The sequence below is a fragment of the Chiloscyllium plagiosum genome, chromosome 3, assembly GCF_004010195.1.
Source record: "Chiloscyllium plagiosum isolate BGI_BamShark_2017 chromosome 3, ASM401019v2, whole genome shotgun sequence".
Classification (NCBI taxonomy): Eukaryota; Metazoa; Chordata; class Chondrichthyes; order Orectolobiformes; family Hemiscylliidae; genus Chiloscyllium; species Chiloscyllium plagiosum.
This window is the reverse complement of record NC_057712.1, coordinates 118683414-118698346: the sequence shown is the minus strand read 5'-3', so window position 1 is coordinate 118698346 and position 14933 is coordinate 118683414. Positions and strand designations below refer to the sequence as shown.

General features: G+C 37.5%; 1 protein-coding gene and 1 pseudogene across 2 annotated transcripts in view; both read left to right on the top strand.

Moving 5' to 3' along the window:
* LOC122548477 (ADP-ribose glycohydrolase OARD1-like) overlaps positions 1-14700 on the top strand; it is a 27223-nt gene extending 12523 nt beyond the window's left edge. Inside the window, exons 2-7 of one of the 2 annotated variants that reach the window (XM_043687189.1) lie at positions 3696-3825; positions 8266-8335; positions 8767-8920; positions 12064-12122; positions 12743-12855; positions 14441-14700. In XM_043687189.1, coding sequence (XP_043543124.1) covers positions 3785-3825; positions 8266-8335; positions 8767-8920; positions 12064-12122; positions 12743-12855; positions 14441-14543 — 540 coding nt within the window. In that variant the 5' untranslated portion in view covers positions 3696-3784 and the 3' untranslated portion in view covers positions 14544-14700. The remainder of the gene's footprint in view (positions 1-3695; positions 3826-8265; positions 8336-8766; positions 8921-12063; positions 12123-12742; positions 12856-14440) is intronic. The other variant, XM_043687190.1, reaches the window with a different exon arrangement.
* On the top strand, positions 4080-4186 carry LOC122548700 (annotated as a pseudogene).
* Positions 14701-14933: the final 233 nt, after the last annotated feature.

Below are 14933 nucleotides of genomic sequence, written 5' to 3'. Positions count from 1 at the left end.
AAAAGACTTTCACTGTCTACCCTATCTAATCCTCTGATCATCTTGTATGTCTCTATCAAATCCCCTCTTAGCCACCTTCTTTCCAATGAGAACAGACCCAAGTGCCTCAGCCTTTCATCATAAGACCTGCCCTCCAGACCAGGCAACATCCTCGTAAGTCACCTTTGCACCTTTTCCAATGCTTCCACATTCTTCCCTTTTTAGTTATAAAAAGCCTCAATTCTAATCAGTCTTGCAATTCTCCATTACCGCTTTTATGAACTTGGATAGGGTTTTTCTGTGGTAGTTCATTCCTTAATTTCTCAAAATTAGTAAATTTTAAGAAAGTCTAGCATTATCATCAATGGTGTCTTATTTCGTCTGTTGTGAGCTGGGATCACATCTGGGTGTTTTAGGATCATCTGTATGAGTCCTTTCATTTTTCATGCTGACCTTTCTTGCAAAGCCATTCAGTACATTCTTGGCACCCAAACTAGATTTAATGTCATGTTGAAATAAAGCAAGAGTGATGCTGAGGGGGGAAAAAATGTTTCACACAGCAAGTAGTTAGAGTATGGAATGGACTGCCTGGAAATGTAGAGCCAGGTTCAATTGAAGCATCTAGGCATTAGATGATTATTTGGATAGAAATGATGTGTAAGGATATGGGGGAAAAAAGGTTATTGTAAAAGATTTCTAGTAGGTAATAGAACCAGTCCAGGCACAGTAGGCCAAATGGCCTCCTTTGGCACTGTAACAGTTCTCTGCGTCAAGTTAAAGGAATGGAGGGTAGGTAATTGAATTTTCTTTTCACATGTTACCTGTACCACTAAAGATGTATGCAGGTAGTTTTTCACTCCTATTTACCTATTTGTAAACTGTACATATCAAACTAAATGTCTACATCTTAACAAAACTTGATGCAAACAATGCAATTGGCAAAAATGTGGCTCCTGGAATTGTTTATACAATCCTTCAACATTTTGAGGTGGAAAGAATTGACACTATCTTATGAATATTGTTATTGTTTCAGCTACTATAATAGAATGCTTTTACCACTGTTAAAACATGAGCAGAATTTTTGGAGTGGATTGGCTTCCAACCTGTTCTGTGAAATGAAAGCTTTTGATAAAAACATTTTTTTCAACTTGATAGTTACAGAACATTGACCAATCAGGGAATAGTGCAATAGCAGGGAAGAACTATACAATTGTAAGAAAACTGAGTTAATACATTGTCAAGAAGTGTGTACTCTATCAGTGCTCTCTTGTTTCTGTTAAAAGGACAAAAATTTTGTGCTACTGTTTTTCTAGGCAGAGAACCATTAGGAGGTACAGGATATAAACAGTTGCTGAAGTGATCTGATCAAGCTTTCCTATTCAAATGTTGTAAAGTGCAAATGAGATTTTGAGGGGTTAATTTGTTCTGCTGATCTGTACGAAATTGGATGACTGGGAGGGGGGTGTCGTATTACATTCTGTCTTGTAGGCAGAATGTAAAAATTCACATAGCTATCTCCTGTAAATCAGAAATAATAACATTGCAGTTAAGAATCTAACAACACACTGCAGTTTAAAAAAAAATTACACCAGATCTTGCCATTAAGGAATGATCTAATCACATTGTTTCTGGAAATAATGAAATCACTACATTGTGTCTTGAGTGGCATGTGACTACGAGGGAGCGGCTGGGGTTTGTTTTAGGGCATTACTGACCGATGTAAAATCTTGTATAAAGGAAGGACTGGTCCCCTTGTTTAGGGAGATGCCTTGACACAGCTTCGCAAGCATTGCGAACAGTGCTGAGGGTTTCTCCAAAAACTTGTACTTGCTTAATAAATTTTGGCTGTTCTCAGAAGTTGGCGTATTGCAGTTGCATCAAGTGTTTTAAGAATCTCAAAAAAAGCCTAACCTTTGGTGGCAGCAGTAGGATTCCAACATATACAGAGCTTCTAGACGAACTGAGTAAGTGATCATCTGCGTAACTTACGCACTTGTACGCCAACAAGTTTGCTTCCACAACTATACGTTCACTGGAAAGGGAGGTTAAGTGAGATTTGAGGCCCTGGAACATGGTGCATAAGATAAAAGAAAACTATTGTCTGTCTCAATCACCCTGCCTTAGACCGGTTGTTAAGAAGGGATATTCCTCACGTGAAGGTCTGGAGGCTGAAGACACTAGACTCTTTTATATAGAGATGTTAGGAAGTTCAGACCTTAGAAGAACAAAATTGGACAAATGTTGGATAAGTCAGGGGTCGGAACGCCTTTGCGTCGGTTATGCTGGCTGGGATGACCCCAAAAATGAGGAACCATTCAGGCGCCTGTCAAGATGTTTTAAATAAAAAATTGGGAAATGAAATTTAGCGATAAAAGGGACTAAGAACATAGATCATTGCCTCCTCTACTTTTAAACATTTTTGGAAATGTAATATCGGGACTAAATGGAAAACTTTAATACCCACATGGAGAAAGACTGCTGAGGAAATAATGAACAAATCTAAACCTGATGAAGGGCTTTTGCCCGAAACGTCGATTTCAAAGCTCCTTGGATGCTGCCTGAACTGCTGTGCTTTTCCAGCACCACTAATCCAGAATCTGGTTTCCAGCATCTGCAGTCGTTTTACCCAGCTGGGAGAATAACTCACGTGAAAGAGGGATTAGAGTGTGTGATAATGAGGGAAACCCTCCTAAGTCTTGGGAGGTGCTGAAGAGTCAGGGTAAGGATTATGATACGAGTAGAGAAAAGCAGGAAAAATTGAGAAAGGAAAGACAAAATAGGAATCAGAGTTGAAATGCCAAGCTGAACTATCCAGTGGGACAAAATGGAGGTACCTTTTGAAATGTCTGATCTGCCAATAATGTTTCAAAATACTGACACTGATGACCAGCTATGGTCACAATGCGATTTCTGACCTCCTCAGGGACACCTATTCAGAGCTCATTCTATATCCAAAATCTCCTCAAAACCATTCTCCTCCCCAGGCAATTGATCTTAATCAAATGTGCTGCCCTCTGTGAACTGGCAAGTTCTAAATCGATCACCTACCTCAAAAACAATAGGCATTCCAGACATTGTCATTGTGCAGTGTGATTTCAGACAAGACACAATGCAATGAGTCTAGCAATGGGCAGTCTGTTCAACTTGAATGATTCTCAGCTGGCAGGACTGTTTAAAGATACAGCAGCAAAAATAAAATTAAACTTCGAGGAACAATATACATGTGAATACTGCTGGTAAAGCCTTGCTTAAGTGATCAGGAAAGTAGAAGACTTGAAATTAAACTTTATTATAATTAAGCAAAAAGTCAATGTTAACAGAAGTTAAAGATATACTTAATTAGAAATCAAGAACTGTGAAATATTTTTCCTGACAGCTTTCACACTAGCCGAGTAATAATTTGGAAAGGAAAATAGTTTTTGAGTAACCTGAATGGGGTTCTCCTGAGGATTTGATTTTAGGACCACTAATTGTTGTTTATGAATGACTGAATTGTTTGGGCAGTACAATTTAGAAGTTTATGGATACAAAATTTGATAATAACATAAATAGTGAACAGAGTAACCGACTTCAAGACCACTGAGAAGGTTGAAAAGGGCAGACACAATTTAGTGTAGTTAAATGTGTGACTGTCTTCATACTGATACCTACCTTGGCAAAGAAGGAATGAGAGAGGAAATGCAAAGATGACTTTCAGTAGCTAACATCATCTCTAGAGTTTCTCCATTCACAGATAAAGCATGCCTTTGGGCCATCGCCCAACCGTCCACAACCTGATCCAACGGATTCAATCAGCTCCCCAGTCATGAGCACAAAAAGTGAAGAAGCTAATACGGTGAAGAGGAGGTCAGTGTACTTTTTGTCAGTGGCCTTCCTATGCCTATTAAGCCATTTGAGCTTTACCTTCTCTTTTTGATCATTTAAGGGATATTAAGGTTCACTGATCAAGCTAACATCAAAACAGCCAGTTGGTCTTACAGCAGAGCGGGAGCAGAAGCAGCAAAGAATGCTGCGTTCACCTAACCTGTTGCTGCAGTTGCCGCACTTCACACTCAGATGTGCTGGTATCCTCTATCTGAACCACCTCCGCAAGGATGGAAGTCTGGCCATACTAGTCTGAAAACGTCTGATCTCGGAAGCTAAGCAGACTCAGGCCTGGTTAGTACTTGGATGGGAGACCGCCTGGGAATACCAGGTGCAGTAGGCTTTTGGGCGGCACGGTGGCACAGTGGTTAGCACTGCTGCGGCACAGTGGTTAGCACTGCTGCCTCAATCTAATCTAATCTAATCTAATCTAATCTAATCTAATCTAATCTAATCTAATCTAATCTAATCTTGTCAGTTTTGTTATGTATTTAACTGCCCTTATCCAAGAATTCAGATTTCTCTGTGGAGTGATGCACAAGGTCAAACTGGATTGTTTTCAGGTTGGACTTTATTGAAGGAGATTTTGGATAATTGGCTTGTTTCCACTTAGCTTGGAGGGGGTGGAGTGGTTATTAAGGACTGTGGATTTAAAAGGTTTACTGGTAAACTTTTTTTAGGGTCCTGGGGATGCTATCTACTACATGCACTAGTCATTTTTGTTGCTAAATCATTGTGTGTTGTGCGTCAATAACTTAAATACTGGTTGTCAGATTCTTAAGCTGGTAGCGCCTTTTAGTTGACTATCATGGAATGATAAAAGGAAGGAATGAGATATTAAAGGATTAATTTGTTCTGCTGACCTGTAAGAAATTGGATATCCTGGGGGGAGGTTGGTATGTTCCTCTGTCGTTCAAGGCAGAATGTAAACATTTACATAGCCATCGCCAGCAATTCAGAAAGAATAAGAACATTGCAGTTATGAATCGAACAATATCGTGCATTTAAAAAAAAAACATTTACACCAGATCTTGCCATTAAGGAATGATCCAATCACGTTGTTTCAGGAAATAATTAAATCACTACATTGTGTCTTGAGTGGCATGTGACTATGGGGGAGTGGCTGGGAGTTGTTTTGAGGGCATTACTGACTGTGATATAAAATATTGTATAAAGGAAGGACCGGTCCCCATGTTTAGGGAGATGTCTTGACACAGCTCCGCAAGCATTGCGAACAGTGTTAAGGGTTTCTCCAAAAGCTTGTACTTGCTTAATAAATTTTAGCTGTTCACTAAGTTGATGTATTGCAGTTGCATCAAGTGTGTAAGAATCTGAAGAAAAAGAACCTAACTCAACACAAAGACTTATGAAAACTCATAAAACCCCAGCAGTACATAAATGTAGTCCTGAACGTAGCAACAAAAAAATCTAGAGTACAAAATCATTACAGAATGTAGAAGCTCATGGGGAGGAGGTAGGAAATGCAGACCACCTAACTAATATATACTTCCTCCATGGTCGGTTTCTGAATACTATCAATAGAAACCAGCAGATCTATCTGAGTGTCACAGGAATGTGCAAGAAGAATATGTTATTTGTAATCTACTGAAAAATAGAATAAATAGTTTCCTTCTGCAATTTAACTTACTTTCTTTTCAACTATTTTGGGGGTCATGATGAAAAAGAAACTTAAGTTTGTGTTTATGTAATGTCTTTATCCACTCTAGGATATCTGAAAGTGATTTGAAACCACATATTAAGACACAGTCACTTATATACAAAAAAAGCCATGATTGGCATCTTGGCTCCAGTTAATTCCTATCAGTGCCATCATTGTACTCACTCGTATTTTCAATGCCATACTGGTTTTCAAGGATGTTATGGTTTTATTTCACAGAAATATTGAATTGTTTCCACACCCTGGGGGAAGAACTCGTGTGTGCTCCTTTTTAATACATTGGTATTAGTATGCAGTTTCTTGTGTCTTTCTTTTTCTGAGGAAGGGATATTCTTTTTTTAAATAAAGCCTGTCCCATGTGGTGATGTGAACCTGACAGCTGACTTTTCCATTTAACATGGCTCATTATGGGATGGTTTAAAATTCTATGGCTGCTGCAGCTGTCCTCCTCCCTGCTCTTTGTGATATTGCCTAGTATCACTCAGACTTTCTCTAAGCAGCTCCCAGACAACTGTCACAATTAATCCAAGGATTTCTGTATTTTCTTTTTCTGTCCAGTGATGGGAGTGAATGCTTCAGCATAAACCAGCAGTAAAAACAAAATCGTGCATAATTTAGTTGATCAAATATTCATGCTGTGAATGTATTGCTAGCTACACAGCTACTGATTTGTGGATACTTTTCCCCAGAAGTTTATCTTGTATAACTTGCCAATAATTGAGTTAATGTAAGATCTATTTGTAAAATTATGTACAGACAGCGTTCTTTGGCGATTTCAACACCAAACATACTTCGAGCAATGGAGATTGTGAGTGGTGTTTGATAAAGTATATATAACTTTATGATGCATTTTGGGTAAAATGGACAAAAATGATTGCATTAGCTGATTCTATGTGTTTTCTGGTCCTTTATACAGTCATACAACACAGTACATAATTTAAGGTTTTGAGCAAGAGATGGGGGTGGGGAATTGAGGAATATTGGGGTGGATGGGAATGTGGAAATTGAAGCAGAAATAAAGTAGCCATGGCTTATTGAATGGTGGCAGAGCCTTGAGGGGCAAAATGATCCACTTTTACTTCTCCTGGTGGTATGGCCCACTTTTTGTGTGTTTTGGTTTCCTTGGGTTAGTGATGTCATTTCCTATGTTGATGTCATTTCCTGTTCTTTTTCTCAGTGGTAAATAGAATCAAGTCAGTGTGTTTGTTGATAGAGTTCTGGTTGGAATGTCATGCTTCTAGGAATTCTCCTGCGTGTCTCAGTTTGGCTTGTCCTAGGATGGATGTGTTGTCCCAGTCGAAATGGTGACCTTCCTCATCTGTATATAAAGATACTAATGAGAGTGGGTCATGTCTTTTTGTGGCTAGTTGATCATGTATGTGGTGGCTAGTTTTCTGCCTGTTCAATGTAGTGTTTGTTACAGTTCTTGCAAGGTATTTTGTAAATGACATTAGTTTTGCTTGTTGACTGTCTAGGGTCTTTCAAGTTCTTTAGCTGCTGTTTTAGTGTTGGTGAGTATTTAGGCTACCGTGATGCCACGAGGTCTGAGTAGTCTGGCAGTCATTTCCGAGATGTCTTTTGATGTAGGGAAAAGTGGCTAGGGTTTCTGGACGTGTCTTGTCTGTTTGTTTGGGTTTGTTGCTGAGAAATCGACAGACTTTTGTTCGTTGGGTGCTCAACTTGTGGTCAAGCATGAAAAACTACCTGGCTTTGTCTGAGCTATGCATCGTGGTAAAAACAAAGTACTGTGAGCTATTAAGCTTTGCCTGTCTAGATAATGCTGGGATGCTGTGTGCATCTAAACAAGGACAAAGTAAGAGACACAGAAGAGGAAATGAGGATCCCTGAGATGTGCGCACACTCATCAAATCCATGAGATGGGTACCCTGTGCACACTGTCCTCTTAGCTGCTGCTCTGCTTTAAAGTGTAATATGGAAGTGTAAAAATATTGTACTTGGATCAGAAATGTGTCTGAATGATGTTGCGCAGTAGGATGCCAATGTCTGTAGTTTGGGTTATATGCAGTCATGACAACAGAATGGGCAAAGATGTGGAGTTAAGGTGGATTGGCTATGCTAAATTGCCCAACTGCGCACAGGGATGTATAGGCTACGTGGATTAGACATGATTTAATGCAGGATTAGAGGGATTGGGTGGGGCAGTAGGGTGGGTGGGATGCTATTAGGAAGGTCGGTGCAGACTCCATGGACCAAATGGCCTCTATCAGTGCTCTAGGGATTCTATGTGCACAAAGCTGGAGGCTAGAGAAGCAAGTGCCAAGCTGGAGTCGTCCAGTATCCACTCTTTTCCTGTTGCGAATTATTGTTTGTATCCAATAGTTGGGTGAATGAGAAACTGCAAATGAATAATGTGAGATGTCAATGTATGCTGCTGCCCACATCTCACACTCACTGCTCAAAATCTTGCTTCACTGTTCAATACTTCGTTGGAAAATGGTACGTTTTGTTCTCGCTATCGTGCAGCTCTGTGCTGGTCATCTCCATGCAATTTTCCCAGTTTTCTCATCATTATCCATGTCCCATTTCAGTGTTTTATATCAACTAAGAGGTAGCACCCTTGACAGCACAGGCCTGTTTGGTACTTCTGTAATGTAGGCTTTGAGCTGAAGTCTTTGGGGCTGAAGACTTTAATCAACATCATTCTGAATCATGTGAATTTGCTGACACTGATCCACAATGGAATTAAATCATAGTTAACAGAATATTTATATTTCTGTTTGAAGGAAGGACAACCTAAATTGGGGAAAAAAGGATAAAATGACTAGTTCTTCAGAGAAACCACAAGAGGGCAATGTAAGTATGGGTCCCACTGATTACTTGGCTCTTTATCCTTTGTTCAATACAGTATTTTAAATTAATTGACACATGGAAACATGCTTTTTAGCAAAAAAAGTTATCAGTTTATTTTAATTAAGGGACTTTTGAAATGGGTATTGTGCTCAGTTAACTGCAACTCTCTGCAGTATCTTGTCTGAGTGGCCACAAAAAAGGCTTCTAGTTCCATTTATCAAGAAAAGTCTGATCAAAATAACATGTGCTTAAGTGAATAAGATCCCTGATGTGAATGGCACTTTTAATTTCTTGTTGTCTTTGTCCTTTTCCAAAACGACGACTGTGTGGATGCTTTGAACTAAAAAAATTCTAGTATCAAAAAGATTTTCACAAATAGCACATCTTCCAAGTATGGTTAACATCTAACACTTTTTTTTTAATTGGCTATGCAGAGCTTTGAGATTCGTTATCTCAAAGGTGATTTGTTCTCATGCCCAGAGAAGGATGCACTGGCACATTGTATCAGTGAAGATTGTGAAATGGAGGCAGGCATAGCAGTCTTGTTCAAGAAGAAATATGGATGCGTTGATGAGCTGCGGAATCAGAGTAAGACAATAAAATTTCAGAAGTCACTTTAATGAACAACAGTTTAAAGAAATGGGTATGTTGTTGATTTGCAAAGGTTTTTTAAAATCCATCCAATGTCTTTCCAATTTGAGAATACAATCAAGCAACTGTTTCCTTTAGAAGCAGTCATGTGTTTCAATCTTCAATCAACTCAGTGTACTTTATTCTTCTCTTCAATATCATTTCTTTTCTCTCCTGCACCACTGACCTCCTAATCCTCTTTCAGGCCCTTAAATAGTCATGTCTTAAAGGCTTACATAATTGCTGCTTCAAACTGGTAATAAGCAGTTGCACTCAGTTTCTTCAATACTCCAATTTTCATTCCTGGGTCTGTGCACAAAGATTAGAGGAATCCCAGCTTCATAAATGCAACTTTAAAAAGTGCTGCTTGCATTTCCAATCTTTTGTTTTGGGGTTGGGAAAGAATATTGATTGGGTCAGGAGCTGGGCCAGGCAACCCAAGAAGAGCTAAGAGGCTGCTGTGTTCCCAAGGTAGACTGAGCAGAAAGCCTACCTCAGTGCTCGAGCAGATTTGAATCATAAAGATTAAACATACAACATCACTCCTGCCCTCATCCCCTCCATTCACTCCCTTCCTGTCCCACAATTGTCTGTCAAGCATCTGTACCCATTCCCAATTGATCCCTTCCTATCCTCAATACCATCCTGTGACAATCTGGCCATCATATCCAATGTGCCCTAATCATTTTCAGTGTCCACTTGTAGCTGCCAGCTTTGCCCATCCCCATCCATGTCTATTTAATCTATTATTCACCATGGTCATAATTTAGGAGATATACTGATAGAAAATAAAGTTGTCAATGTATTAATGATCTCATTATTGGGTGGGCACATTCATTGGTACAGAAGCATCAAGCACATCTTGAGGTTATTTCAGCAAATCCCTTATGAATTCAAACATTTTGATGAAGTGCGAATAACTTGAGCGAACAATAATTTCCATTCAATAAACAGTTGGAGCTGTTCATCAATAGGCAAGCCATTGTAAAATGATAGGTTGTGAAATCAGTCATGCAGCATAAATGCATTGGATTCTCACTCTTGTTTACTCTTGACTTTATTCTTTGTCAGCAGGTTTGATAGAACTATTATTATCTGATGTGCCAACTTCTACCCTTATGAGTGCTTCTTATATCCTGTGGATCACTGAATATTAAGCTGTTGTTTTCCAGAACTGTACCTGACATCTCCTCTGGAGACCTTCCTACCTTATTGTACCCCAACCCTGAACAGCTTACTTCTATCGTCCTAAAATCGACCAAGATGCCTGTCCCTGGCAGACTTATTAGTTTCAGCTTTTCCCCCGCCTCACTGAACTTATTTCTTCCTATTTTACCTCCTATTTTTCTCACAAATGTTCTTCAGAGAAGGGAATCTATGAATTAGCTATTACCATTTTTTTTCTCTTCCAGTATTTTTACCACAGTCACAACTCCATTAGCCATCATAATAGAAATAAGGATCCAATTCTCAATCCTAGACCTCTTGTGTTAGATCATATGCTTGTGCCCATCTCTCACCCAACTTTTAATTATAGACCATAGTATAATGATTCAGTTCATCCTGAAATATTTGGAAACCTGATCCAAGTTTTCCAAAATCGAACAAGAATTACCTGGTTCAGTGGAAGGAAGTCTCTTTGTTCAGGAGCTGAGAAAAGAAGTTGGGAGACAAGGAATATAGAATGCTAGAAACATAAATAAAAATGCAAAATGCTATGATTGCAAAGCAAATCAGTCAGCAGCTGTTAGGAAGAAAGACTCCTCCTTTCTCTGTTAGGACCTCTTCACAGCATTGAATCTGATAAATAAATACTAGGAACATGATCTCCGTTGTCATTATTTTAATTTACAAGGGTTATTGCATTATGAAGTAGAACTACAGGTAGAATTCAATTACAGTTGAAATACTGAAGTTGGGCTGATTAAATTTACTGCCAGTCAATCCTTTATAAAGGCTTGACATCAAACCAGAAAGTAAATTAAAATAATGTACATGAATTCTTAATGATATAAGAATCCATAGCTCAATTAATAATTCTTTCCTGGTTTGTAAAATACATACAAGTAAAGTTTGAGCAAAATATATCATCTATCTTTTCAGACCAATAAATATCATTACATAGTCAACAGGTCTGAAAAGATTGTTTTCTTCTAATCTTAATTGAAATGCCAGTGTATAAATAGGTCCTTTATTACTTGAAGCAAAAGCTATTATGAAGGTGGATGAAATTTCCATAGTAATGATGCTGAGAATAGTTAACCTACAGGGAGGTTGAACACCTGGCTACACATTGAGCTAAAGTCAACAAATCTCTAGTATACAGCTTTTGCATTTGCAAGAATTTTACAAGTTAAAACTTATTCAGACCCATCACCATAAGCAGCTCATTGCAGTGCTGTTTTGTCAGTTTGTGGACTTGCCAGTATTTAGTCAAAATCGCCCAGGTGTCATGAATTCCACGGTCATTCAAACATTTACTCCTAGCACCATCGCATGATGACTGCAGTGTGTACTATCCTTAAGTTAAACTGCAACAAGTTACTAATGTTGTCCTTCAATAGGAAATGCCAACCCATGGCCTCTACTGCCTAGAAGGACACTGCATGTAGATGCATGGGGCCACCAGCACCAGAAAGTTTCCATTCAAGTCACGCACTGTCCTGACATGAAACCAATATCACTGTTCCTTCACTGTTGTATAGACTAACGTGTAGAAATGAAAAAAAAAAATTTTTTTGTAGAAAACTTTTGTTCAGCTACAGAGTTAATGCCCATTTTGCAGGTTACCTACATTACCTGAATTTGCATTAAATTTGTTCGCTATTGGCTTGTGAGAGCACAACTTAGCTATGACCTCTAGCATTACCCACTCAAATATGTCCAATTGATAATATAAATGGAAGGTTCCCTATGTCTTCAACAGGATTGAACATAAACTTCATTATTACTTCATATTTGGTCTCTTTCCTTAAATGTGGGTTTCTATTTGCTAATGTAATGAAATGATATAATTAATTTTGCATTATAAAGTTGTTCTACATCTTTATTTAATTTGTAACATAATTTTAATTAGAGATTTCTTTTTTTCTTCTTTCCAGAAAAGAAGATTGGGGAGGCAGCAGTGCTGCAGAAAGATCAGCGATACATTTACTATTTGGTATTGGATTCAGCCATATTTTTAATTGAATAATAGAATCATTATTTATCATTTAAATTATCTAAATATTATGAAAATGTGCCAAATAATGTAGAAAATAAATTTTCATTTAATATCAAAACTTCAACAGAAATACTAAATTTATTTTAAAATACACTGCACACATTATTTTAACAAGTTTTAATTATACTGCCCAGAGCTGCTTAAAATAGTTGCTATTCTTTTTTTAGTTTTATTAACCAGAAAATAGCTCCTTAAACTTGTAGCATTCAATCTCACCCCCAACTTGACTATAAACCTGTCAAATGTATCTTGCTTTCTCTTGTATTTCTGTCAGTAGTGCTCATGTAGTATTCTGCTGTTTTTGTTGAACACAGCTTTGTTTCTTGCACACATTTGCATGACTTAATTCAGAGATGATAATTTATTGTTGAAATTATAAATGCAATATAAAACATTGAAATATTTTCCTCAACTACATGATTTTCTGAAATTTACTTAAATTGAGAGATGGAGTACATTTAAGGACAAACCTAAAGAAGATTTCTACTTTTTTTTTAAATATCTCCTGGTCATTATGTCTACTTTTGCCTGATTTGAATGGTTTGATTCTTCTATAGATCACTAAAAAGGTGGCATCTGATAAACCAACTTATGATGATCTGCAGAGCAGCCTCAAGGCCATGAAGAACCATTGCCTGAGTAATGGAGTCCTCCAAATATCAATGCCCAAGTAATAAATGATGGAAATTTTGAATTTGCTTTAATCACAGTTTTATCATGTCTATTTTGTACTCTCGATCAATTAGATTTAAACCAAAACATTATCCAGAATGTTTCACAACTTTGAACATTTCCAGAATTGAGGTTCTGGTATTCTATTCCCCACATATTCTCATTCACGTGATCTTGTCCAAATGAATATATGCTCCTTTTGTATCCTCCAGTGCACGAATGTCTCATCCTGATCAGATTTCTCAACAGTCATGCTTACTCCATTTCCGCCAACTGCCTCCAGCCTTCATATTTCCCCTTGCTACTTCCTTTGCTGCTCTTGACACATGTCCAACTTTAATTTCCTGACTTGACATTGCGCATCTTCTCAAAGTGCTGTACAATGTCAGGGTTAAGATTTGACGGAATACACGTGTAAGTTGAATGTTTGAAGAATGTATTAGAGATATAAAAATAGGCATTTTTTCGTTTAAACAGGGATTGTGAAAATGAAAGCATAGACATGAGTAGAGTCAGTTGCCCCCAGGTTAGAAAGGCTTTCACACAATTGTTTAAAATCAGTTTATTAACCATGTGATTTGGTGGAGTGGATCATTCTTGCAACCTCAAATTACCAGTAGACTAATCATTGCAAACATAGCAACTATGAAGTCTTCAACAATTTTGTGGTTACTATAGCATGTTAGTGTAAGCAAAAAGTAGAAGAGAAATTTTAAAGGAAGGTAATAGGAATATAGAAAGCTGAGAATGCTTTGTTCATACTGTTATATAAGCACAGATGATTCAATAAAACAATCTGTACAGATGTGAAGTGAACTCTGCTCACTGACTTCAGTAATAGTGTGCAATCAACTGGTCTTTTGAAGAGCTATTCAAAACTTTGAAGTTTAAAGATCATGATGAAATTTGGTTTTAAAATAAACTATAGTTGATTTTGTTTGTGAACTCTTCATTAAGGCTTAAAAAAGAGTAGATGGTATACAGAGAATCCAATAAAATGTCTGCAACAGCAGTAACTGGTTTTAAGAGGGTTTTCTTTTTTAATAGCTGACTTGTATTACAGTAATTAGTATATAGTGCTACTTCTTAATCGATCAGTGGAAGGCATGGTATAAATAGGTGAGGACTGATTTGTATGTTTGGACAAGCCAAGTAATCCAGTTAGGTTCATATGGACATGATGGGGCCCACATCACAAGAATGCATTGTGTGCTGATGATTTTTTTTTCTTCTGGGGGGCTTCCATTGCTGAGTTTACTTAATTTTTCTTTTGGACTGCTGGCAGTTTCAGGAAAACTTGTAAGTTTGTGATTGATTTTTTTTTTTCCCCTTTTCTTTCTCCTCTGTTCATTGACACCTATTTGGTGTGCCCCATGTTACTTTACTTTCAATTCATTGAGACTTCATTCTGACCTGGCCTATGATCTATTGCTAACCCACATATGGATTCAGTAACTTAATACATGATATAGCAAGTGATATATATAGTGTCATAAATTTAGCATTCTTTCATTCTAATTATGTTTCGTAACTCAAGGTCTGTTTATAATTTATTGTTATGAGCAGTGTTCTTTTCTCTGCAGGATCGGATGTGGACTGGACAACCTGGAGTGGGACAAGGTTTCTGCAATAATTCAAGAGGTTTTTAAGAATACAAAAATCATAATCACTGTGTACTCTTTGTGAGAATACCCATTTATTACTGTGTACAGTTCAAAATAAATATTCCACAATATTAATCTGAGTTGGCGGTGACAGATGGAAATGACTTGATGACTTTTATACTTCGGTTAAATGTTTGATTTCCATGAATTACTGATGAATAAATGTTTTTGTTTGTTCATCCTGTTCAGATATCTGTGCTAATTTTATAGTGTATGTATTAACGAACAAGTTCATAATTCGTGGATTGGAAATTCATCTTTTAAATGAAAGGAAAGCTCCGGTTTTCCTCAGTATACTACCAAAATCATTGTGAATCTCATTCTTAATCTTGTGCATTCCAGTTTCTTTAAATTGATAATTTAAAACAGAAATTCTCTGTTTTTAATTAAAAATTCACCTCTATATAGTCTG